The 27,419-nt window shown below is 38.0% G+C and overlaps 2 protein-coding genes across 11 annotated transcripts; one reads left to right on the forward strand and one right to left on the reverse strand.

Annotated features, from left to right (window-relative positions):
• Nucleotides 1-14,962, forward strand: LOC108879610 (tripartite motif-containing protein 65). Of its 10 annotated transcripts, none has more exons than XR_007814890.1 (14): nt 1-161; nt 447-526; nt 911-1,270; nt 1,370-1,465; nt 1,985-2,218; nt 2,306-2,468; nt 2,556-2,597; nt 3,304-3,366; nt 3,458-3,696; nt 4,071-4,400; nt 7,952-8,013; nt 8,766-10,809; nt 11,859-12,324; nt 14,460-14,962. XR_007814890.1 is itself a non-coding variant. In XM_018670941.2 (9 exons), exons 2-9 carry the CDS (start codon nt 926-928, stop codon nt 4,368-4,370), a joined length of 1,482 nt encoding a protein of 493 aa, XP_018526457.1. In that variant the 5' UTR covers nt 2-161; nt 911-925; the 3' UTR covers nt 4,371-6,229. The 10 variants fall into 10 exon arrangements, 1 of the variants encoding a protein (XP_018526457.1); XR_007814885.1 differs by lacking the exon at nt 447-526 and having other exon boundaries at nt 2-161; nt 8,766-9,231; nt 10,342-10,809; nt 14,460-14,960; XR_007814883.1 differs by lacking the exon at nt 447-526 and having other exon boundaries at nt 2-161; nt 14,460-14,961.
• A 4,338-nt stretch (nt 14,963-19,300) lies between these two features.
• On the reverse strand, nt 19,301-23,622 carry atpaf1 (ATP synthase mitochondrial F1 complex assembly factor 1). Its single transcript, XM_018670940.2, has 9 exons — nt 23,369-23,622; nt 22,820-22,928; nt 22,371-22,433; nt 21,980-22,042; nt 21,798-21,848; nt 21,437-21,484; nt 21,068-21,163; nt 20,238-20,345; nt 19,301-19,909 (listed from the first exon to the last, which is right to left on the reverse strand). The coding sequence occupies exons 1-9, from the start codon at nt 23,581-23,583 to the stop codon at nt 19,727-19,729; spliced, it is 936 nt and encodes a 311-aa protein (XP_018526456.1). The 5' UTR covers nt 23,584-23,622; the 3' UTR covers nt 19,301-19,726.
• Nucleotides 23,623-27,419: the final 3,797 nt, after the last annotated feature.

Genomic DNA, 27,419 nt, shown 5'->3' on the forward strand with positions numbered 1-27,419 from the left:
AGTCAGTTTACTGCTGCTGCTGTTTGGTCGCTGTGATTCTGTGTTGCACCAGCAGGTGGCAGTCAAACTCAAACTCCACTGGTTGTGTTTTCTCTTTTCTCTTTTCTTTTCCAGGTTCCTCCTTACTTCCTGTTCCTCCAGCTGCCTGCAGATACACTCTGGTGAGTAAAAGATGTCAAAACACAAAGATAATTTGCAGTGCAGTGAACGCACCTTGATGTTATCGTTGTGATAAGTTCACGTCGCTTTGCGGCGGAGGTCTGTTGTACCGATAAGTGACGGTTTAAATGTGAAGACAAACACAGTAACTGTAAACAGAGCTGATGTGATTTTCAGTCACTGTTTATCTTTGATAGTCTTTCCTGTTCATTATCTTCATCTGTTGTTTAATGTTGAAAATCGACTGAAAAAGGAACCATGTTCTAACCTTTAACCTTTCCGTGCAGATTGAAGTCTCCCACTGAATGAAATGAACTGAGCATTATTTAATCCTGGAAAAACTTCTGTGGCTTTATTCCTCTGCACAGTATTCTTTTATATTGTTGTCAGTAATAATACTCCCTTAATATTAAATAGCAATAGTATCAAATCAACAATTGCAATGTGATGAAAAATAGGTAAAACAGTAAAAACAAACCAAAAAGAAAAAGGAAAATGAAAGCATACAGTGGAATTTAACATTTTAAGAATAAGAATGAAAGTTCACTCTTTTCTACAGAAAAACCAGTTTGGAAAAAAGTAAACTTTTTGTCAAACAACGTTTTTGTAGAGGTTCATAAATTCTCACCAACACACTGAAGGTAGTCTGTTAAATGCATTTCCAGACTCATCAAAAAATTTTAAAAGCCTTTTTTTCTACTATTTTTGAGAACCCTAACCCAGCCATGATGCAGCGTTTCTCTTTGTCCAGTCTCCTCCTGCTACAATGGCTCAGGTCCCTCTCAGCATGAACCCAGTCCAGTTCAGCTGCTCCATCTGTCTAGAGCTCCTCAAAGATCCAGTCACCATCCCGTGTGGCCACAGCTACTGCATGAGCTGCCTGACAGATTACTGGGACTGTCAGCCAATCTGCAGCTGTCCACAGTGCAGGGCCACCTTCAGTCCCAGACCCACCCTGGGCAGGAACACGTTGCTGGCAGAGATGCTGCAGAGCCTCGGTGCTGTGAAGCTGAGCGAGGGCCCCTCAGCTCCTCCTCTGTATGAGGACCACGGCTTTGAGCACGCCACCTTCGATGTGTCCTCAGTTCGTCCTGAGAGGACTGACGGAGAGGTGAGGACGCTCTCACTGGCTCATACTTTATTCTTAACTGTGGTTTTCTCTGTAGGTTTTAACAAAGTGTTTTTCTTCCATGTCACATTGGTGTTTCAGAGGCTTTTGGGGGAAACACGGAGATATCTCGCTCAGCAAATCGAAGAGAGTGAGTCAGAGCTTCAGCAGCTGAAACAAACTCTGCGCTCCTTCTCTGTGAGTACAAAAGACACTGTGTGTTTGAAAAGAAATGTTTTAATAACTGCCCTCTGTGCAGCTTTTACACTCGACCTCAGTGAACAGTCCAAAGGAAATGTTCATGAACTTGTATATTCATCATAATATTTAAGTAATGCCACCACGAGGTTATGTCATCATTTTTCCTGGTACTGCCACTTTAATATAACTCTAGAGGTGGAATTAAACACAAATTCTACACAATTGATATATAGTAGTTTGTTTATAATCAGTTTGTTTTTATAGTTATAAATGTCAAATATAATGACAAATGCCCATATCAAGGTAAAGTTATCCAAGTTAAAGCAACATGAAATGAAAAAAAGCAAACAAACAAATCTGTTCATTTATGAAGCTGAAAGCATCACATCATGCTATTTAAAAAATGGCATTATTATTATTATATCTGTGTGTACTGTGTATTGCTTAATTATAGTTGTGTTGAAAATGGCTTTTAAGCTCCTTAACTGCCACAGACTAATTTGTTTTCTTCCTCAGCGTCTGGCCAAAGCAGCGGTGAAGGACAGCAGCAAGATCTTCTCAGAGCTGCAGGAGTTTGTGGAGCGTCGTCGTGTTGAGATGAAGGAGCTCATCAGAGCTCAGGAGAAGGCTGAAGTGACTCGAGCTGAGAACCAGCTGCAGCGTCTGGAGCAGCAGATCTCAGAGCTGAGGAGGAGAGACGCCGAGCTGGAGAAGCTGTCACACAGTCAGGACCAACACCGGATCACACAGGTGTCTGGGCATGCTTAAATGTTAAAAGTTAAGAAACTGGTTTGTGTTCGTCTTCAGTGCTAACTGCTGATGCTGTTTGTTCTGCAGTCGATGTGTCAGTCGTACTGCAGTCCAGTCTCTGCAGGAGCAGCCAGCTCTCTTGTGGTCAGTCCACATGTTTCCTTTGGGCCTGTGAGAAAAGCCATCTCAGACCTGAAGGAGCAGCTGCAGAGTCTGTATCACAGAGAATTCCCAAACATCACCTCTGCAGGTCTGTTACATTCATTTAAATATCACACTCGCTTTTCATATTCACATATTAGGATGAACAATGACAATCGATGTCCGGCTTTCACAGTGAAAACTGTAAACATCCTGCAGATGGAAAAGGCCAACAAGGGTAAGTGTATCTTTTTACCAAATTTCATTACATCACCAGGCTGATTTACAGTCAGTAACCAGAAAAATATCCTACACCTTGTATCAACTGCCACAAGTTGCTTTAACTGGTTTCATTTTGGATTCTGGTCTACACTGATAAAATAGTTGGCACCACACCTAACAAATCTCTTACTCAATATTTGATCCAGTCTCTCTCCTCTTCTTAGCAAACAGCAACGTGCAAATTATTCAATTAGAAATTTAATAAAGCAATAAAAACTCAACTCAAATCACAGTCTCAGGGGACTTATTGCTTTTATAAAATGGTTACACTATATACCTGGCAAGGTTTCACAAAATAAACACTTCAACAAAAAAATCAATAATTTATATATGACAAATAATCCTGACCTGGCGCTTAGCCTACATATTGTAACAATCGTGATATCGTGTTGTCTTCTTCTCTGGACCTTTTGTCACTTTTAAAAAATCCTGCAGTGATCAAACCCTTCCTGACACCTGGCTCGTTCTCTGTAATCTATTTAATGCAAAGACAACAAGCACCTCCTTGTTCTGCAGGAGGGTCAGTTTCTGTTTTTCTGGTCACTGCTTGTATATTCAACCATGATGCATTTTTAATTATGGGCTAGAGTAAATGCTCTGATGGTGGTTTCTTGGTTCAGTGATGATTCATCTTTCTCCCCGGGTTCTTTTCACTCATGCAGCTTTAGAGGCTGGTGATTCTGCACACATTCCCAGTCTGGACAGCAGAACTGATCTCCTTCAGTGTGAGAAGCACCAATCTGATTTAAACCAGAACTCTGTAACGAGCCAATCCTCTTCCACAAAACACGACTCAGCTTTTCTTTTCCTCTGCAGACTTCTGTTCGCTGTCTTTGGACCCGTTCACAGCACACAGGGAGCTTTCCCTGACTGAGGGGAACCGCGTGGTCAGTCGAACCGGAGAACTTTATTCTTACCCAGACCACCCTGACAGGTTTGACTCCTGGACCCAGGTGCTATGCCGTGAGGGACTACAGGGTCGCAGCTACTGGGAGGTTAAGTGGGACGGACAACAGGTGGTGCTGGGGCTCACCTATGAGAGCATCGGAAGAAAGGTACTCTATCATCTGACTTTTACACGTCATGGAATTGTTTGCATAATTAAGCTGCTGATGTGTTTAGTTTGGATAAAAATGGGCAGGTTCTCGAGCCAGTCTGAGCATTGAAAAAAAAATCTGGGAGTTTTTTGTTTGTTTGTTTTTATTTACAATATGGCTATAATGTCCAAATATAAAACCTACCCTCAACTCAGATCAAAAAAATCAGCCAAAGCAGCCAAATGTACTTGCCGACCATCATATAAATGTCTTTCTTAAGTTGTCCCAGAAATCAATCCCCAGTTAGCTAGAGTGTAAAATGATTCATGTAAAATGTAAGTTAATTAATGTCTTGCCATGTTCCATATTAATCTTTGATTGAATATCTTCAGGGATCATCCAATGACTGCAGGCTGGGACACAACTCCCTCTCTTGGGGTCTTCGCTGCAGCTCATCCTCCTTCGCCTTCTGCCATGGAAATGAGGCACAGGAGGTGGTGGTTCCCCCCAGCACTGTGTTCCGCAGGATCGGGGTGTTCCTGGACCATGGCACAGGACTCCTCTGCTTCTACACAGTAACACCAACAGGAGTCCACCTCCTGCACAGGGTGAAGACCAACTTCGACCAGCCTCTCTACCCTGCGATGTGGCTCGGAGCTAGCTCTACCATCACCCTCTGCACCGTGGACTGATGGAGCATCAAGACATCTAGACGCTGCTCGGTCAGTAATTTTGAGCAGTTTTTAATGTTATTTAGAAAGATTTTCTCAGGTATTGACTAGAGACCAACTGATACATCAGCTACCTGTGAAAATATATTATTACAGTCAAAATGACAACCAAATAAGACATCAGTAATTGTTATAATATATAAATAACATTTAATATATCTCCTGTATCATCGTATAGATAGCTGATTATAGGCTGTAGTAACTCTGTCAATATACAACATTTGATACCTCAATGACTGCTGTGCCTTTTGCCTGGGATCAGACCACGTGATATCCGTTCATCTTGTGTAGTGTGTCGTATATGGACACAAAACTAACCACGAAGCGTGCCTCCTGCTCAATCACTCACTCATAATCTTTGCATGTAGTAATGCTTTATTCATTGTACTGTTAAGATTAAGGAACCAGTGTGTAAGATTTAGTGACATCTAGTGGTGAGGTTTCAGATTGCAACATACTGAAAACACCTCCCTCTTCAAGCCTGTAGGAGAACCTATGGTGTCGTTCAGGTAATATAGAAATGCAAAAGACCCTTTCTGGATCCAGTATTTGGTTTGTCCATTATAGGCTACTGTAGAAGCATGGCAGTTTCTGTGGAAGAGGACCCACCCCTTATTGGGCTTGAAGCAGAAAACCAATCTGTATGCCCAGATGCCAACAGAGATAGGTGCTAAAATGATTTTTTGTAACCTGGGTGAACTGACCTATACATAAGCTGGGGTAAGAACACTAGAGACAAGTTAGCTTTGGTCCTAGAGTTTTATTATTTTCAACTTTAGTTTTTACATTTATTATTATCAACCTTTGGGCACAATCAGCAGAGAAACAAGGTGTGACTAAAGAGAGAAAAAGACATGAGATCAGATCTTGTCAAAAGCTCTCTCAAAACAAAATGATGTGACACATAAAAGAGTTTCCAGGCTGTGGGAGCAAGATTTCAAATGTATCACACTTATAATATATCATGTACATGGTGAAATCAGATTACTTGCAAAACTGTGAAGTTGCTGAATGTACAGTTGCCAGTTTGATAGGAACACCTAACTAAAGATAAACTATTTCAGTCCACTTTAACTGTTATAATATGGAATCAGATTGGGTCAATATAATCAAACAAACCTTCTTAAATACCAAAAATAAGACATTGTAAAACCTAATGTAATTGACTAATTGACTAATGTCCTAATGTAAACTTTCAGCCCCAACCCTACCCTATCCTAACTTAACCCAACCCTGAAAAAATGAAAACTATACATGTCAGTGAGTCATCTTCCATAGTAACAAATCCTACCTTCTTGAAAGTTATAATCTTCAGTTTTAGTTGAAATTGTTTTATTATGCTCATTTTGGAGATTGTGATGTTATTAGTATTGCATTATATTGAGGTGTTCCTGTGATGGAATTCAGCACAAAATCCTCCCACAAAAGCAGAACATTATTACCTCATTAAAAATGTATGATTTATTGCTGAACTATTCACTTCAACTGCTAGCTGAGTTCATTTTAAGAACATTTAACTGCTTGTGATAACAATTATTCATGAAATAATTGTACAAGCAGTTAAATGTGGTGGGAGAACAAAACAAAGCACCTCCTAGTGGTCAAACTTCTGTCATTATTTTTGCTGTGGTTTGTTAAATGTTGTCAGGATTAAAATGATTAAAGGTTTCTTACGTTTGAGTTGTGTTTCTTTAATTTCAAAATGCCAAATATTCTGTATTTGTAGCTGCTACATTAAATATGTATCATTTAGGAAGTTTACCACTTTTTCTATATTATGTGATTGTAATGATAAATAATAAACTGACCATGTAAACATCCTGTTTATCTCTTCTTTATAAGCTAGAGTTTGAGTCCTGTGGAAACAACTAACATTAATCATCAACTATTTTTGCAGCCTATCCATCTCCTGATGGGGATCTGCTTGAAAAAAAGTAGTATATACTGTATGTTCAGTCTTATTCCAGATGATGTGTACATTATACAGGATTTACAACTTTTTACACCTGTTTAACTTTGGAGATACAGCTGGAAACCAGAACAACCAAATGACAAAGTAGAAAGTCGGTGGTACTGTTTTACCTACATTTAAGTTAAGTTAAGCGTCTGCTAGGCAGAACAGAATCAGCTGGCCGATTGGCTTTTTTTCTGCCGTTGTTGGTTTGCGTGTGTTGTCATTGGTCACGTCGTGTGTCGTCATGACTTTGTAGGCGGAGTGGAGGCGGAAAGAAGTCGGAGAACAGATTCAAACAATGTTCGACGCGTTGTTGCCTCGGTTTGTCAGTACTGTGGAAAACTTAACTACCGGGGAAGCCTGGATGCTAAAAGAAGTTTCGGAGCAGCTCTTTTTGTTGAACAAGAGTGAGGCTGGACACTGAACACACCCGCGGTGCAAAGGTAAGGCTAAGGAGCGAACTAGCTAGCGGCTAGCGTTAGCGGCTAGCGTTAGCATTAGCCTTAGATGTAGCCTTTTTAACCACATCCGTCGACCTTATTTCAACTTTAAGTCGTGTTTTATCGCGTGGGTAAGAGTGTGTTTGTGTTTCCGAGACTGAGGCGTCTCTGACATGAGTTGTGGACCCGCAATGTGGACTGATGAAAACACAAGGAGCTCCTGATAGTTTGTTTAAACCCCTGTTGTAATTGTTTGCAGTCACTTTACCGACATTTTGCATCTCTTTGAAATTTTGTGTGTCATCCTGGTCATTATGACTTAGTTTATAGCAATCTATCATGTCGGTTATCGTCGTTTTTGTCTATTTGTGGTCATTTTGTATTGTATTGCATCTGTACCTGGCTGCTTTAAACCGGGATGTCAGTGTTAGCAGTAGCGGCGAGCGTTAGCATTAGCCTTGTTTTTTTTTTCTTATTTCCATTTTAAGTCGTTTTTACCGCGTGGGTAACAGTGTGTTGCGTTTCTGTGACTATAGCGTCCCTGATATGAGTTGTAGGCACCTTACAGAGGCAAGGTAACTATTTAGTAGTCTGTCTGATTATCGTGTGGTTATAATCATTTTGTGTCTATTTGTGGTCTCATTTTAGCGTCTTTACTTGGCTATTTTACATCTATTTATGGTCCGCTTCTTTGGCTCTTTGTGGTCGTTCTTACTATGTCTCTGTAGTTTTGTTTCATTCTGACAGTTAAGCATTGCATAGTGAATGTTTTGCATCTGAGTTTTTACAGATTTGTGGCAGTAATGGCTATCTATTGACCCACAGTTGTATGCACTGATCAGCCACAACATTAAAACATTAAAGTTAATCATCTCTTTACAATACAATGTCCTGCTAGGAAACCTTGGGCCCTAACATTCATCTGGATGTCACTCAAGTTTTACCATAAATCTCGCACATTTATTTACTTTGATACATGCCACCCAATTTAACATTGCTGTAGACCCAGCACATTTCCCATGGCAAACGCGCTCAGTTTACTGTTGTGTTCTCCTATACTGTGTTGGTTTTAGTGGTAAAAAGTTTCCATTACTATTTTGCATTAGTTAGTTAACAAGTGTTTCAAATGTTGTACTTGTGTTTTCCAGGTCTACTTGTTCAGCTGCTGCAGCTTGGACAGATACACCAACATCACCTTACGGACTAACGGGTATGTGTATAAAACATTTACCCAGTCTGAAAAATATATGTTGATGAGCTGAATTATTAATGTCAGCAATTGCTTTCATTTTTTTTGTTTGTTTGTTTATTTAGTGCCACTGTGTAAGTCCCAGCTCAAACCTTGGTATTTAATGAATTTAGTACTGGATTTAATAAGAACTTATTAATCGTGTCTATTAAATGAGAAGAAAATACTAATTGTAATTGCACAGAGCTCAAGGTGACATTTTTGGATGTCTTGTTTTGCGTAATCAACAGTATTTACTTTTTATCATTTTCACAAGAAAACTATTAAGTTTTCACCTCTCAAGCCTCTGTCATGAAGCAAATATTTGGCATTTTGCGTTTAAAAAATATGTATCAGAATAGTTGTCAATGTTTTGTCTGTGGACAAATTTACTGTAGCTCTCCTCACCTTGTCACCAAACAATATCAAATACATCAGAACCAACAAATGCAAAATTTTCTGTTTTTTTTATTTTTATTGTTAAAGATCAGTCAAAATGGGATTGAGAAATATTTTGAATTCACTTTGATTTTATACTACAGGCCAAAAGTTTGGAAGCAAGATAAAATTTATACGAAAACGATCATAGTTTTATTGGTATACTTTGCAACAAAATAAACATGAGCTGTAATGTTGAATATTTATCTGTGTTTTCAATGTTAAACTGACGATGAGGAATAGGTAGTAGTGTATTGATCACTGTCCTTTGTATGTTTCTCTTTGCCTTCCACCAGGTGTCACCACTTGATTTCTCGACATCGTCCACGATGGCAGAGACATGGTCCATGATCGGAGAGACACTGTTGAGGATGAGGGAGACATTGTCCATGATCAGGGACATTGTCCATGATCCCAGAGACCTTGTCAAAGATGAGAGAGGCGTTGTCCATGATCAGAGACATTGTCCCATGCTTCGTAGAGACCTTGCGATAGAATCGGCGGAGACGGGGGTCACCGATTTGACGGCACTGCCCGCGATCATGAACATTGTTAATGATCACAGAGACACCGTCGATGATCTCAGAGACATCGTCCACGATCACAAAGACATAGTCCATGATTGCAGAGACATTGTCCATAATCTCAGAGACATTGTCCGCGATCACAGAGACGTAGTCCACGATCGCAGAGGTGTAGTCCATAATCACAGAGTCTTCGTACAATGAAGAAGTTCTTTGAGACAAGGACAGAGGCCTCCAGGTAATTCACAAACAGCTTTACATCAACTGTCCAACACAGAGCACTGACATTAAACTTTTTGTCAAAAAATAGACTTAATCCATTAGTGAAGTATATTTACACAGTTCATGCCAGAACAGTTCAAAGTCTTTCAGTTATAGAAATATAATTATGAAAGAAAGAAACGCTTGAAATGTCTCTCAAATGTCAGAGCTAAACAAAAACCATGTAACAGAAGTACTAACATCAAAAAAGTGTAGTAATAGAAGTAATCTGCAACATAAAAATAATGTAAGGAATGTATTAGAAATCTGTATTAATAGAAGTAAGGCAATTTAGAAGTAATTAGTAATATCAGAAGAAAGATGAAATAGTTATCTGTATTATAAAAAGTTTGCAGTAATTGAATGGAGTTTGCATCACTAAAAGTTATTTATAAATTTAGAAATAATATGTGAAATGAAAGTAATGGTTAAAGTAATCTAATATCCAAGGTAATACTGAAAGTAATCAGTAATCTAAAAGTGATGCAGAAGTAAGTGTAATCTAATATAAAGGTGAAAATGTCACAGTATAATAAGGCGTCCAAAAAAAAAAAGGCATAACATAGTAAAATATCATGAATGTAAAAACAATGTCATAGTGAAACATCAAAAAACGCTATAGTATAGTAAGGTGTCACCAAATGCCTCAGTATAGTAAGGTGTCAAAAACCATCAAAAAATGTCATATGTCAATGTCATATATAGTGGTGGAAAAAATACTCAGACTTTTTACTAAAGAATAGTAACACAAGTTTAAATCCTGCATTCAAAAATGTACTTAACTGATAGTGTTGATTATTGTTGTGCAGTTCACAGTAACATACATGATTGTTTCAGTGATTAGTTGATAGACACTAAATTAATAATAATTTTACTTTTTCCAAATATTTGTCATTGTTGGTTCTTCAGGAGGTGATGACAGTCAACTGTTCATTTTCTGAAACAGCTCTCTAATGTTTCTTAAATGTTCTGGTTCAGCTGTAATGTTGAATATTTATCTGTGTTTTCATTGTTAAACTGACGATGAGGAATAGGTAGTAGTGTATTGATCACTGTCCTTTGTATGTTTCTCTTTGCCTTCCACCAGGTGTCACCACTTGATTTCTCGACATCGTCCACGATGGCAGAGACATGGTCCATGATCGGAGAGACACTGTTGAGGATGAGGGAGACATTGTCCACGATCAGGGACATTGTCCATGATCACAGAGACCTTGTCAAAGATGTGAGAGAGACGTTGTCCATGATCAGAGACACTGTCCCATGCTTCGTAGAGACCTTGCGATAGAATCGGCGGAGACGGGGGTCACCGATTTGACGGCACTGCCCGCGATCATGGACATTGTTAATGATCACAGAGACACCGTCGATGATCTCAGAGACATCGTCCACGATCACAAAGACATAGTCCATGATTGCAGAGACATTGTCCATAATCTCAGAGACATTGTCCGCGATCACAGAGACGTAGTCCACGATCACAGAGGTGTAGTCTACAATCACAGAGTCTTCGTACAATGAAGAAGTTCTTTGAGACTAGGACAGAGGCCTCCAGGTAATTCACAAACAGCTTTACATCAACTGTCCAACACAGAGCACTGACATTAAACTTTTTGTCAAAAAATAGACTTAACCCATTAGTGAAGTATATTTACACAGTTCATGCCAGAACAGTTCAAAGTCTTTCAGTTATAGAAATATAATTATGAAAGAAAGAAACGCTTGAAATGTCTCTCAAATGTCAGAGCTAAACAAAAACCATGTAACAGAAGTAATCTGCAACATAAAAATAATGTAAGGAATGTATTAGAAATCTGTATTAATAGAAGTAATGCAATTTAGAAGTAATTAGTAATATCAGAAGAAAGATGTAATAGTTATCTGTATTATAAAAAGTTTGCAGTAATTGAATGGAGTTTGCATCACTAAAAGTTATCTGTAAATTTAGAAATAATATGTGATATGAAAGTAATAGTTAAAGTAATCTAATATCCAAGGTGATACTAAAAGTAATCAGTAATCTAAAAGTGATGCAGAAGTAAGTGTAATCTAACATAAAGGTGAAAATGTCACAGTATAGTAAGGCGTCCAAAAAAAAAGGCATAACATAGTAAAATATCATGAATGTAAAAACAATGTCATAGTGAAACATCAAAAAACACTATAGTATAGTAAGGCGTCAAAAACCATCAAAAAATTTCATATGTCAATGTCATATATAGTGGTGGAAAAAATACTCAGACTTTTTACTAAAGAATAGTAACACAAGTTTAAATCCTGCATTCAAAAATGTACTTAACTGATAGTGTTGATTATTGTTGTGCAGTTCACAGTAACATACATGATTGTTTCAGTGATTAGTTGATAGACACTAAATTAATAATAATTTTACTTTTTCCAAATATTTGTCATTGTTGGTTCTTCAGGAGGTGATGACAGTCAACTGTTCATTTTCTGAAACAGCTCTCTAATGTTTCTTAAATGTTCTGGTTCAGCTGTAATGTTGAATATTTATCGGTGTTTTCATTGTTAAACTGACGATGAGGAATAGGTAGTAGTGTATTGATCACTGTCCTTTGTATGTTTCTCTTTGCCTTCCACCAGGTGTCACCACTTGATTTCTCGACATCGTCCACGATGGCAGAGACATGGTCCATGATCGGAGAGACACTGTTGAGGATGAGGGAGACATTGTCCACGATCAGGGACATTGTCCATGATCACAGAGACCTTGTCAAAGATGAGAGAGACGTTGTCCATGATCAGAGACACTGTCCCATGCTTCGTAGAGACCTTGCGATAGAATCGGCGGAGACGGGGGTCACCGATTTGACGGCACTGCCCGCGATCATGGACATTGTTAATGATCACAGAGACACCGTCGATGATCTCAGAGACATCGTCCACGATCACAAAGACATAGTCCATGATTGCAGAGACATTGTCCATAATCTCAGAGACATTGTCCGCGATCACAGAGACGTAGTCCACGATCGCAGAGGTGTAGTCCATAATCACAGAGTCTTCGTACAATGAAGAAGTTCTTTGAGACAAGGACAGAGGCCTCCAGGTAATTCGCAAACAGCTTTACATCAACTGTCCAACACAGAGCACTGACATTAAACTTTTTGTCAAAAAATAGACTTAATCCATTAGTGAAGTATATTTACACAGTTCATGCCAGAACAGTTCAAAGTCTTTCAGTTATAGAAATATAATTATGAAAGAAACACTTGAAATGTCTGAATGGAGTTTGCATCACTAAAAGTTTTGTGTAAATTTAGAAATAATATGTGATATGAAAGTAATGGTAAAAATAATCTAATATCCAAGGTTATACTAATCAGTAATATAAAAGTGATTTGTAAGTAGTAGTAATCTAACGTAAAGGTGAAAATGTCACTGTACAGTAAGGCGTCAAAAATGGTAAAAAAGAAAAAAAAATTATACGATAAGAACCAATCAAAAAATGTGAAAAATGCTTGAAAAATGTCATAGTATAGCATGGCGTCATACCTTATCAAAAAATGTCAAAGTATAATAAGGCATGAAAAATGGTCAGAAAAGGTAACAGTAAGGTGTCAATAATGGTCAAAAGAAGTCATAGTATAGTAAGGCATGAAAAATGGTCGAAAAAAGTCAGTACAGTAAGGCATGAAAAATGGTCGAAAAATGTCATAGTATAGTAAAGCATCAAAAACTGAAAAAATGTCATAGTACAGTAAGGCATGAAAAATGGTTAAAAAATGTTGTAGTATAGTAAGGCATGAAAAGTGGTCGAAAATTGTCATGGTCTAGTATGGCGTCAAAAATGTTACAATATAGTAAGGCTTCAAAAATTGTAAAAAAGAAAAAAAAAATGTCACAGGATAGTAAGGCTTCCAAAAACGTCAAAAAAATCATACTATTGTAAAGCTTCCAAAACTATCAAAAAAGTCATAGTATAGTAAAGCATCAAAAACTCTGAAAAAATGTCATAGTACAGTAAGGCATGAAAAATGGTCAAAAAAAGTCGTAGTATAGTAAGGCATGAAAAACTGTCATAGTATAGTAAAGCTTCAAAAATGGTCAAAAAATGTCATAGTATGGTCAAAAACATCAAAAATATAATAATATAGTAAGCATGAAAAATGGTCAAAAAATGTCATAGTACAGTAAAGCTTCAAAAACGGTCAAAAAATATCACAGTATAGTATGGCGTGAAAAATGGTCAAAAAATGTCATAGTATAGTATGACGTCAAAAAACATGAAAAAATGTCATAGTATAGTATGGTGTCAAAAACCATCCAAAAATGTCATAGTATAGTATGGTGTCAAAAACCATCAAAAAATGTCATATTATAGTATCGTGTCAAAAACGGTCAAAAAATGTCACAGTATAGTATGGTGTCAAAAACCATCCAAAAATGTCATATATACTATCGTGTCAAAAACGGTCAAAAATATCACAGTATAGTATGGGTGTCAAAAACATGAAAAAATGTCATAGTATAGTATAGTGTGAAAAATGGTCAAAAAATTTCATAGTATAGTATGGCGTCAAAAATTCATAGTATAATATGGTGTCCAAAATGGTCAAAAATGTCATAGTATAGTATGGCGTCAAAAAACATGAACAAATGTCATAGTATGTATGGCTCAAAAATGGTCAAAAATGTCATAGTATAAATGGCGTCAAAAATGGTCAAAAAAATGTCATAGTATAATATGGCGTCAAAACAAAAATGTCAAAAATGGTCAAAAAATGTCATAGTATGCGTCAAAAAATGTCATAGTATATATGAAAATGTCAAAAAATGTCATAGTATGGCGTCAAAAACGGTCAAAAAATGTCATATTATACTATCGTGTCAAAAACGGTCAAAAAATATCACAGTATAGTATGGTGTCAAAAAACATGAAAAAATGTCATAGTATAGTATGGTGTCAAAAACCATCAAAAAATGTCATAGTATAATATGGTGTCCAAAATGGTCAAAAAATGTCATGGTATGACATTTTCTGATATTAAACTCATACTATACTGTAATTTGTTTTATTACAACCAACAACAATAGAAAAACTTAGATGTGGTAATATAGACACTTAAGGGATAATTAATTATTTTTCTCCCTTTTAATATGTGTGTAATCAACTGTTCATTTAATGTTTCAGGGCTTTAAGCTTTGGACAGTTCTTATGACTAACATGTCTTGTCTTTGCAGGAGGAGGAGGAAAAGACTGCATCACCTGAAGAGGACAACAAGATATCTTCCACCTATCCTCATGTGTGCTTAACACTACACTGAATGTGGACTGAGAGAATAAAACAAAGTGTTTCCAAGTGGTCAAACATCTGTCATTATGTTTCCTGTGGTTTGTAAATGAAAATGTTGTCTAGAACAGAATCAGTTGCAGCTTAACATTTGAGTTGAGTTTCTTTATTTTCAAATTAATGTCACTCAGCTTGCAATGAAAATGTATGATTGAGACTAAAAACTTTACCTAATATCTGGATACCAGTGACTTCCGCCTACAAGCTGCAACCCTAACCTCTGGCCTTTAGCTAAAAGCCATAACCCTAACCTCCAGCTGTCATAATATAATAAAGCATCAAAAACTATAAAAAAAAAAATGTCATAGTATAATATGGTGTCCAAAACCATCAAAAATTGTGATAGTATAGTAAGGCATGAAAAATGGTCAGCTGAGATAATGACAGTCAGACTGAAAAGAAGAAACTAACGCTGACCTTGTGGAAAAGTCTTCACATCCATCTCTTCTCTCTGTGATTTAACGGTTAAAGTTTGAATCCTGTGGAGAAAAACACAACAAATATTAATATAAAGATGTGACTTTCAACTAGGGATGGGCATGAATAATCAATTAGTCACAGTAAAAATAGTTGACATTTATTTTTAAGAATCAACTAATTTTAATTTGACTAATTTTGAATTAGGTGGTGGTGGGAAGAGATTTATTTTTTACTTTATTGAGACGTGGAACTAATGATTATGGTTTATACTGTTTCTGTCTGAGCGCTGCATCACTGCTGCATCTCACTCTTTACGGTGCAAGCAAAAGACAGAGGGGAAGGGGTCAGTGTCACAGCACAGATGAGACACACTGCTGAGAACATTGCTGCTAATCTGAGGCCTGCTGTTGATGAATGGGGCTTGGGAGGTAAAGTTATTACATCTGTACACTACACTGCAAAAACCATGACTCGACATGACAACATATTATTTTAGTCTGGGTGGAGGTTACGTGTTAACAATGACATGACTAATCGACTTAAATTGGCTTGATTAATCAACTTCAAAAAGTCATTAAAATGCCCATCTCTACTTTTAACACATCAAAATAAAACACAGAGAGTTTCTGGGTATTGAACTTTGAACTGTCAAAAGACAGAGAAGTAAAAGACACAAAATCTACAAAGAAACCAGAGTGTGGGCTAAGTGGTTCTAGACTGATCAGAAGCAGTTCAAGAATTGAATTTGCTGCATACACAAAGAAAGAAAAACCTACTCTGGAGAACGGACTCCACCAGCTCCTGATATTCACACAACTGTAGTTGTAGTTGTAGTAAATTTTTTTTCTCCAAAGTCTGTTAAAATTTGAACTACATTTGGTTGATAGAAGCCAAATAAAGCAAAAATGACAGTGTTTCTAGTCTGACACTGAACTGAATAAATTCTTCACATCTTAATGATTTACTGTACTAATGAGAAAGAAAGAGAGAGGAGGGAGAGCGAGAATGAGACACAGGGAAAAAGAGAGAGGGAGTCAGAGAAAGAGCAAAAGAGAGAGAATGAGACAGAAAGAAAGGGGTAAGAGAGAGAGACAGAAAAGGTGTGTGAGAGAGAGGGGGAGACAGAGAGAGAAAGCATGAGAGTGAGTGAGAGAGCAAGGAAGAAAGGAAGAGAGAAAGAGAGACAAGGGACAGAGAGAGAGAATGCATGAGAATTGGGGAGAAAGAATAAAGCAGGGCACACACCAAAAGATAATCTCCCCTCCCGATCAATGTCAGCAAAGGCCCGATTATCGGTTGTTTAAACGATTATCTTGCTGGATTCTCCTGTGGTGTGAGGTGTGTTCAGAATGATTTTAACCTCCCTGATCTGCCCAGAAGACGATCAGGGCCACACCAATAAACATTAAACACGCTCAGTGTTTAAGATTGAAAATCCTGCTGTGTGGAGAGTACACCGAGGAGAGCCGAGCAAGCACTCTGTGGACTGTCGTGTGGAACGGGGCGTTAGCCAATTAGGAAGCAAGCTGGTTGAAGACGGAAGCACAAACGAGACACATCGTCGTCCGTCATGTTTATTTACTTTAAAGTCTCATTTGACCGTGCAATATTTTAAGTTTTGAGAGGCAGGACTTTGGTTGTGGGTGGATAGAATCTGTTTGTGTCAGGTATGCCATGTTGGTCTTCTCGTTGCACACCACTCTATAAGAACAAAATTGTGAAGTCTGACATTATTCGTCGTCATGTGGGTGGTCTCTCAAATTTTCTAAATCAGTAAGATTTTAAAAATCTTTTGGTGTGTGCCAGGCTTAAGAGACCGAGGGAATGAGACAGTGAAAGACAGAGAGAGAGAGAGAGAGAGCTGATTAACTATGTAAATAAACTTTAATAATGAGTTAAGTATTTTTGTGACAGATCAAACTATTCAGACAGTTTAATGTCAGTGCTCTGTGTTGGACAGTTGATGTAAAGCTGTTTGTGAATTACCTGATTACCTGGAGGCCTCTGTCCTGCTCTCAAAGAACTTCTTCACTGGACAAAGACTCCATGCAATCGTGGACGAAGTGGAAATAAAAAGAGAAATATGCAAAGGAAAATGATCAATACACTATGACCTATTCCTTATCAACAGTTTAACCACAAAACACACATAAATATTCAACATTACAGGAGTGTCTCATAAAATGGGTTGTTTACTGTCACATATGACAAAAAAGGCATCACATCAATAGCAATAAATATTTAGGGAAACATTTACTAAAATGATTATCTTAAATTTCTATATTAATTGTTTACTAACTAATTAGTTGAGGAATCATGTATATTACTGTGAACTGCATAATAAAAACCTTAAGTAAATTTTTGAAAACAGGATTTTAACCTGTGGTATTTTTAATTATACTTCAGTCCACAGGCAGAAAATAAACTGACAAGTATTCAGAGTTTTTGAAAATCATTATAACTAGTACTATTTTCTGACAATTTATACACAAAAATAATCAGATATTCTATGTAATATTCTATACTAAACTATATACCAGTGATTTAAACACTAAAACTGTTACTAACATTAATAATTCAGATCATAAATCACATTTTTTCAGACTGGGTAAATCTTTAGGACACATATCTGCTTGGTCTGTAAGGTGAGAGCTGGTGTTTCTGTCCAGGCTGCAGCAGCTGAACCAGTAAACCTGGAAAACACAGGTACAACACTTGAAAAACAAATAATCTAGCTAATAAAGAATAGTTCACCTCCAAAACCCGAACAGTGTAGAAGAATACGACACTGAAAACTAGAACTAGAAGCACTAGAACCTTGACAATCACACAGTTTTGAGGTGAATAAATTAATTGTTACTACAATATGATTGTATTGTATACAGAGAGAAAAGCCGTTTTTACAATAGCTTTTATAATAATTTGTAACAGTAATCTCAGCTCCATACACTGTGACCTACTCTTGAGGCTTAAAACCTGTGGAGGAGTAGAGTTAAAATCTAGTTTCCAAGCTTGTATTTAACACAAAACTGAACTCAATAAAGTCTCAAGTTGCCACAAACAATTTTTTAATCAATAATATACACAACAGGGGATCAATGGATGGCTATGGACAGATTACAACCACAAAGCTACAAAGTCACACAAAATGACACAAATGGGCAACAAACTGAGTCCTAATATGATCACAATGAGATGCTTAACTGCCACACTGAAACATTAAATGACCTGGAATAGACACAAAATTACACACAAAACAAAAACAATGCAAAATAACCACAAGGAAGCTGACCCCAAGTAGATGTAAAACAGCCAGCTCGAGACAGAAAATGTTCACATCGACATGATAATCCGCCATAAACTGACTTAAAACGGCAACCGGAACTGTACACAGACTACTAAATAGTTACCACCCTCCACAACTCATGCCATGGACACTTTAGTCACAGAAACACAAACATAGTTTAACCCACGCAAATAAAAACGACGACAGAAAGGAGGGGGCATCATTAAATGATAAGACTAATGCTAACGCTCGATGCTAATGCTAACACCCAGGTGTAAAAACAGCCAGATAGAGACACAAAATGATATAAAAATGATCACAGATAGCCACAAACCGGTGACAACGACATGATAATCTATCATAAACTGAGTTACAATGACCAGGGTTGAACAGAGTGACAAAGAGACGCAGTATGTTGGTAAAGTGAAAACAAATACAAACAGGGATTTACACATACTACTAAGAAATCATTGTTATAATCCGTCCACGTTAGGCGCCCACAACTCACGCCAGGGACGCCTCAGTCAAAGACACACAAACACACTCTTACCCTAACGCTAGCCACTAACTGTTTACCTTAACTTGGTGCTTCAGGTGTGTTCAGCGTCCAATACCACTGGTGTTCGACAAAAAATCAGCTCCAGAGTTTGTTTTAGCATCCAGACCTCTCTGGTAACGACGTTTTCTCACAGCACTAGCAAACAGAAGCAATGTTTTAGACTTGGTTTAAATCTGCTTCCCAACTTCCTCTCTCCGCCTCTCTGCGCTCCTCCCTCAAGGTTATGGCCAATGGCGAGGCACGACACCATCGATGACGACATACGTCAGGAAACATTGGCAGAGAAACGCTCATTGGTTGGCCGACTCTGGCCCGCCTATCAACCGCCTCTCATTGGCCTTAAAATAGAGAGAAGCCTTAAATGTAAAATGAGATCTGGAGTACAGCCAGTCGGCTCGTTCATGAGAGCTATGGTAGCGGACTTTTTGGATGTATAATAAGACTTCTACGAAGAAAAGGAAGAATCTGGCAGAACAATAAGAATTATTTTATTTGGTTCAACATTAAATTGATCAGATGGAAAGATTTTGGGTTTTGAAGATGATTTATTAAATGTCATGGTTTTTCAATAGGATACAATGTTATTTAGTAATTACTGAACTGATCATTACCACATTTTTCTTTTACCTGTGGTTACAAATGTATACACAATGAAACAATGTTTTGCAAATATCTGAGATGATCAAGTCCCAGGCAGAGTTCATGGTTCATGAGAAGGAGTTTGTGAGTCACAGACACCTTTACAAACAGTATGTAGAATAGGTGTATCCCAGTGGAAAGTGCTGAGCAAAGAAGAGCATGTATCACTTTGTGACTTTAAATGAAGACCAACAGTTCCTGGGAATCAGACCACAGATGGTCTCATGGTGACTTTAGTCCATCTCCGGTCTCTCTACAATCCTCCAGGGGCCACTGCTGGCCCCAAACCACTCTGTTCCAGCTCGGCTATCACTGACATGTGTTTGAAGTCCACAGGGTGGTGGTTAAATGTCTCCACCAATCGGTATGTTTCCTGCCTCTGCGTGCCGTAGAACAGCTGCACCTGATTGGCCAAGCACTGAGCCTGGTGGACAGTCTGAGGGGAAGTGGAAGGACAGACTTTAAATATACAGACAATGTTCAACTTGCCTTGATGTCCAGCTGTGGTATAATACATGGCCAAAAGTATACAGACATCCACACATTACACCCATAAGTGAACATGATTCAAAGCTGTAGACATTAATAAACAGGATGTACAAGACTTTCCACAAGAGGATGGAACCTGGACTGTATGTGAACCAGATTTTGTGGACCATATGTGATCTGTAAATAGCGACAAAAGGTGTGCAAAACACCTACCAAGGGCTGTTAATTAGGGTGTGGCTTGTAGTGAGGTGAGTCCATGCAGGTAAAGGACTTACTATAAACTTGGGGTCCATCTCAGCCGTCATGAGGACCACACCCTTCTCCTCCTTCAGGTCTGGGTAGTGGTAGAGGATCAGCTGACTGGGAGCATTCTCGCCCAGCGTCTGGACACAACAGAAAGAAGAAAACTGTGAGTTACACCTCCAGGTAACAAGAGCTAAATGTCTTACTTATGTACAAAGTTCATAAATTCATTGCACATTATATATATTATACAGATTTTAACAATTAAAATTCCCTAAAATCCCAAAAGATCTGCTGTTTTTATGAGTTGCTTTGTAACAATATTTGGAATAGTAAACCATAAAATAGCTCTGTAATAATATAGACATTTCTAATGGACAGTTTTGGTATTAAATTAAGTATTTACTTAGTTTCTTTCCCCAGAATAACTTTTGATATGATGTTTCCAAACTTTGAGCAGTTCCAAAGACTTTAAAATGATTTTTCAGAAATGTGTTTGAACTGTTAAATTAGAGTCTCACTGTATCTGCAAAAAACACCTGGACATGTCAGACTGGTGCCAAATGAAGATCTGCTTTAACTGCCTTGACATGACAGACAAACATTTGGATTTGTGCTCAGTATAAAAATGTAATTCATAACTTTATGAGCATTCAAATTGTGGCACAGAGGACAAATCTTTTGTTGCATTTGAGAAGTTGTTTCACCTCACAGTGAAAATATTATCAACAGTCTGTGTAACATGAACTTAAAAGTCATTTAGTAAAAAGATGAAGTTTGCAAGCATTTGCACTGTCAGCTGGTTGATTGTTAATGTTTCTTCCCCAGCAGGATGTGAACATGTCAGTGTGCAGCAGTTTACCTGGACGTTGATGAGGGAGGTGAAGTGTAGCTCGTGTCCAGACCACTGACCCACATAGAACTCATAACCCTCCTTCTGAGGCAAAGCGTAGAGGAACTGAGGGAAAGCACAGAGAGAGATGTCACCATGTTGATGAGAGGAAAACTGGCTGGTTTATTGGAGGTACTTCATGATCGGATTATTAATAATTTGCTCTAATGATTTCAAGTGTCAGTCATCTGGTGGTTTGCAGCTATTTAGGCAGAACCTATGTTTTCCTTGTGGAGCAGAATAACTGTTGTGTTGGTTCTAATGACAGACTGATGATCTCAGTCTTCCAGTTTAGTTTCTGCAGCATTTCATGAACAGACTGAGCAGCAGGGATCTTACCATGGGACAGGACTTTGACCTGCTGAAGATCATCTCATATATCTGTGTCTGTAAAAGACAGGAAGACAGGTTATTAACAGACATGATAATGTGAACACTGTTTGACTGTTTTACTACAAATGTAATTATAAATCACACACAACTATAAGCATGTCAAGGATGACACAAGTCCATCACTTATTTCCATTGTGGACGTTAATATAAAGATAGCAAAGAGTTACTGTTTAAGACATGAGCTCAACTTTGTAAACTCTGTTTAAGCACAGAAGAAAAAACATATAAAGAAAATCAGTAAATAAAATAATGTTAAATGTTTGTTGACTCTGAGTCACAGTATGCTGTTCTCTGGTGTGAAACTCACTGGGATGACGGCGCTGATTGTGTCCTTCGTTGAATAATATTTCATCCACAGCTGAGAAAAGAAAACACAAGGTCAAAACACGAAACAGCTCCAGCTACCACAATAAACCACATTACAGGAAGTGATTAAATTAGAGTACGGCTCATGTGCACTGACAATTGACCTCATCCCCACAGGCTCACCTCTGCGATCTCCTCGCCCGTCTTGTCCTGGATCATTTCCATGTTGAGGATGGAGCCCAGTGTCTGAACAATAGGAAAATACACAGTCTGCAATTACACACTTCATCATTATCACACAGGGATCATTCATTCCGTTTCCTTTAAAAAGGTACAGCCACTATTTAGACTAAGATTTAGAGGATACACAACCACATCAGCCATCCTTCAACAGGACAGGACTGTAAGATCAATACAGAGCTACAAGAACAGAAAGTTCACCAGTGACAATTCATCACTTCAGTAAAAATTCAGTTTGTTCAGTATTATTTTTTAATCATTTATAAAATAAAAATAAATGTAAAACCCTTTAATATAAGTGAAAGTAATTCATCTGCTCCTGCTTTCATCTCACCTTGTTCTTTGTGAAGCCTCCAGATGCTCCATCACCAGCAGCCATCTTGTCCCGTTTATCCAACTGTCAAAGATTCACACAACACAAGTCACAACACACCCATACAACTGCGCTGGAGAGGCTGATGAAACCACAGAAACACGGTCTCTGACCCTTTTACATTACGTTAGTAATGAGAATGGGTTCTAGGCATGGGCCAGAGAAAGAATTCATCTTAGAGCTTTGATCGCAATACCAGAATTCTGTGAAACCATGACAGATTTGCTAAAGGTTATCATACCATCCCAGTCTCATACTGGCCTGTGCCTAATGGGTTCACAGAGTTACTGATTCATCCAATGACTGAGGCCATCTCAGTACAGTCACTTCTGACTGTCTTTGATATCACAGGACTCTGAAAGCATATTTTTTCATGGTGTTCTGTGTTGAGAACTCAGCTGATACTCCACCTCCTGCTCCATGAGCTTGACGAACTCAGCCTGCTTCGAGTCTCCGAGCACCTCCTTCTTGGCCTCATGTCGTTTCTCCAGTCGGGCCTTGTACTCCTGTGGTTTGGCACTGAAAACAAATCATATGAATCAACACACTGATCAGCCTCACTTCCTACATTCCCCATAATGCCTTGGAACCAACTCAGAGAATACTGTCCCAGGAGTTTTGCATACAATATATACAACCTTGCAGCCACTTATTTACATTGATTACAGTTCACTATGAAAGTCAAGTTGTCATATTATTCAGTGTTTTCCTTGTTTCTGCAGATGGTGTTTCCTCACAGACAGGGAGACCACAGCATTAAACATTTTTTAAAGTATTTTCTCTCCCCCTTTCTTTCCTCTCTCCCCCTTTCTCCCTGTTTCTCATCTCTTTCTCTCCCCCCTGACTGCGACAGTCTATTTAATATTCACACTTGTCCAAAACCAAATGACTTTTAAAAACAACGGATTTCTCTAACAGAGATTCTGGTGTCGCAGAGAGCGCTGTGTTAGCTCGCTGACCTGCGCAGCTTCTGGATCTTGTCCTGGTACTTGCTGTAGTACGGGTTCTCCTCCAGCTCCGGCTCCTTCCGAACTGAGAAGGCTCGGAACTGCGCCGGGACCAGCCCGGGGATCAGTGTCCTGATGCCGGTGGCCCTGACCGCTAACATACCCCGATACAAACATGACATCTGTACCATAGCGGCCGCCATCTTTCCATCGCTCCCGTCCCACATCTATGACGTTCCGACGGGGAGCGGATATTATACATCTGTTCCGCGAGAGGAAGGTAACGACAAGCTGGCGGTAAAGTATTTATTACGTCACTGTCTTAGTACTAGTTAGATTAGCCGCGATAAAAGTATGGTACAAAGTTTACTTTTATACTAATACAGTAGTATTAGGCTAACAAGTAATAATAATAATAATGAAAACTAATACAAATAAACTAATAAATATTCTAAAATAAGTTGTAGAAAAAATAAATAAATAAAACGGATGGAAATTAAGTTAACATATTTTTAAAAATAGCAAAAAGGAAAACATAGTTAGCATAGCAATATTTTTATGAACAAATCAATATTTAAATAAATAAACTGAAAGAAAAGAAGGCCAGGAACCAAAAGGTTTTCCTGTGGACACAAAAATAAAATAATAAATAAATATAACACGTGTGTGTGGTTGTGATCAGATGTAATGGTACTATCTCAAGACATTCATTCTGTGATTATGAGAAAACATTTGATATTTTTTGAGACCATAAAATTAGTATTTGAGTTATTTTTCCACATGAAAAACAAGTGTGTGGACACCTGAACATTTCACCCCTACTCAAACACAGTCATTAATCTGCTGCTCTAACAGCCTCCAGCCCTCTGGTTTACCTGACTCAGCTATGAGAGCATTAATGTCTAAACTGTGACCACTAGAGGTCACTATAGACTTTCATTGAAACCTGCTTAATTCTCTACTGTACGTGCAGATCATATCTTAACACTGCAGATCATTACAGCTTTCTACCTCCACAAACAGCTCAGACTGACAAATAAATAAATGAGCTGATAAACACAGAAAACAATCTGCTCAAATTCTCCAGAGTCTCTCACTGATGCTCCTCTCCACTGTGTTCATGTTAATGCCTCTGTGTGTGTGTGTGAGTGTGTGTGAGTGAGCAATAAATTTAATGAGATGTGTGTTTTCCCATATGACCGTCTGAGTGCTTCTGTGTTTACTTTCCACAGCCAATCATTTTTCAATCACTAATCAATAAACAAAACAGCTGGGAGCTGTTCACTGTGCATCTGGGCCCCAGCAGATGACGATGGCATTCAGTGTGTGTGTGTGTACACATGGCAGCTGTTCTACACTGCATTACAATCTCAATAAATGCATAACGCAGGCAAACAAAAACACAATGATGTATCTGAATGTTTTGATGATTTTATATATATATTTAGAATAAAAGATATAATAATATTTATAATAATTGTAATATTTTTTTTAACTAACTCTGGATCTGGTCAAGAATATCTAAATGTAGATTGTAAATTGGATTGTGTGTGTTTTTTCTTGCCTGTTTGTGGTGTATGTCTTCCTTCAAATCCATGTGAAGATGATTTGTAGATGGAAGTTTGGCATTTTTAAACCTCTCCAGTCACCGGACTTCAAAATAAAGGCTATTTACATCTGTCTATACAACTAACAGAAAAGATCGATAATTGAGATTTAGTCTTGTGTTAGTCCATTTAAATAACCTGTCACTCAGTTTAACGAATGGCAGTGAATTGCAAATCGTGTGTTCAGATGTTTGGTGCTGTTAAAACAAACCTACAGTAGTCTCTCAGCCCTCAGCACTGAGTTGCTGTTGCAGCACTGGGTGCTGAGTGTAGATTTCAGTTCTGATGTGTATAGTCTGCCAGGGTAATGACCAGTGACTCTATCTTCTCAAATATCAGCATTTTTAAAATCCTGTGTCCAGCACCGTGTGGAGGTGAAGCTCTTTCTGTCTTCAGGACATTAGCTGTACCTGTCCAGGTGTGAAAATGGGAGTCACTTCTCCACATCATGATTTAATCTCTTTTAGATCTCATCTCAAACAACACAAACAAACTAACAGATGGAGGCAGCAGCTCCTGTGTTCTGCTCGCTAAAATTCCCGTTTTTGTCAGTGGAGTCTGGTAGTGATATATAGCAATGTTTCTGGTTAAAGAAAAGGGATCTTACTCTTAAATAAAAACCTCTCTCTCTGTAGGAATCTTATCCATAATGTTGACAGACACTTATAATAACAATCTGAGTCTGTCAGTGGCAAAACAAGCACTGTAGTGGACGTACTTTGACAAGGACAGTTGCCCACTGGATAAATTGCAGCAGCTGTTCATGGTGGCCAGGTACACCGCTCACTCAGTACTCCACTGACTCCAAAGTTTTTTGTCTTTATCTATCATTTACACCCAAAAACACGAGTTCAAAAAACCTGAGTTATCCTTTAGCTGATTTGAATGTTACAGCAAAACCCTGTCAGCTCTACATTTCTGTGCTAATCTTCCAAGAACAGCCTCAGTTCCTTGTTCTGTGTTTTGCGTCATGTGTTCTGCAGGTTTAAACACATCTCCATCCTCTGTGTTTTCTTCCTCTCCTCTCACTGACCCCCTGCCCTCCTCCTCTTCCCCTCTCTCTCTCTCTCTTTCTCTCTGCGTTCTCTCGCTCTCTTTGTTATGGGGGTCCTGCGTGGAGGATGTATATTTTATGTGCGGCTCTGGAGGCTTTTACCATTAATTATAGAGAAACACTAAGCTCTCCATTTGCCGGACAGATGTTATTTTTTACTTAAGGAGAGAAAGGGGACTGTTCCATAATTCAGAGGTAATCCCGCTCACCAGAGAACAAATAAATAAATGAATAAATAAATAAAGCAAAAGCAAAAACCACAAACATTTGGTACACTGCTCCTTCGTGCTCAGACATGTAACGCAGCAGCCGACACACACGCACAGATTTCCTCTGTGTTCAGCCTTTAAGTGCCTTCCATGTAATAAATATGGAACAGCTGCTCTATCATTTCATTTTTTATTCAATCTGTGTTTCCCAAAGTATTTCACAGAATCACACACACGCACATAATGCAACGTTTCTACCTTCAGAACAATAGATTGACCAAACACCGAGCAGAAATGAATGAGTCCATCATCACAGACTCATGTTGTGCACACAGGTAGAGAAATGATAGAGAATTAATTAACAGCAATTCTGGTGATTGATTCATCAATAAAAAAAAACACCAAACACTCGGTGGTTCCAGCTTCTCAAATGTGAAGATTTGCTGCTCTTTTCTGTTTTATATCTGTAAACTGAATATCTTAAACATCACCTTGGAATCTGGGAACCTGTGATGGGTTTACATCAGGGCTGTAGTTTATACTGAGGTCAGGTCCTCAGTAATATATAGGATTTTGGGGAATTTAATGACAGGAGGGGAAGTTTAAATATTATGTACATGTTTTTAGGGCTGATTCTGACATTTGAATATCTATCAAAACTGAACAGAATAAATTTCCAAAGGATTTATATTGAATATTGGATTTCACATAAGACATAATGTAGGAAGACAGAGTTAATAAAAATATACCTGAATAGTGAAATTAATGAATAAGATTTGATTCAAAAAAATGTAGTGACCTGGAAAAAAAACAGCCCTGTAGTTTTCATTGTCTTTTCCATAAAATGTAGCTGATTAATCCAAAGATAAATAACAGATTCATCAATAATAACAATAATAATTAGTTGCAACCCTACAAGACTTCTAGGTTTTTGTCTGTTTTACTCAGAATGTGTATTAGTGTTGGAGTAAGATGCACAGTGTCTGATGTGTTGTCTGTGTGGAAATAAGAATATCCCAGAGAATTTATAGAAACCTAAGGTGCAATTTAAGGGAGTTTATGAGGTAAAGGTAAAATATGTAAGAGATTAAATACCTGTCTTACATAGTTTACAAATAATAATCTCCAACAAATTAGATATTTACCTTATATTCTGCCAGCACTCCATAAATCCCAGGTGAGTTGTGTATCAT

The sequence above is a fragment of the Lates calcarifer genome, linkage group LG17 (genome assembly GCF_001640805.2).
Source record: "Lates calcarifer isolate ASB-BC8 linkage group LG17, TLL_Latcal_v3, whole genome shotgun sequence".
Taxonomy (NCBI): domain Eukaryota; kingdom Metazoa; phylum Chordata; class Actinopteri; family Centropomidae; genus Lates; species Lates calcarifer.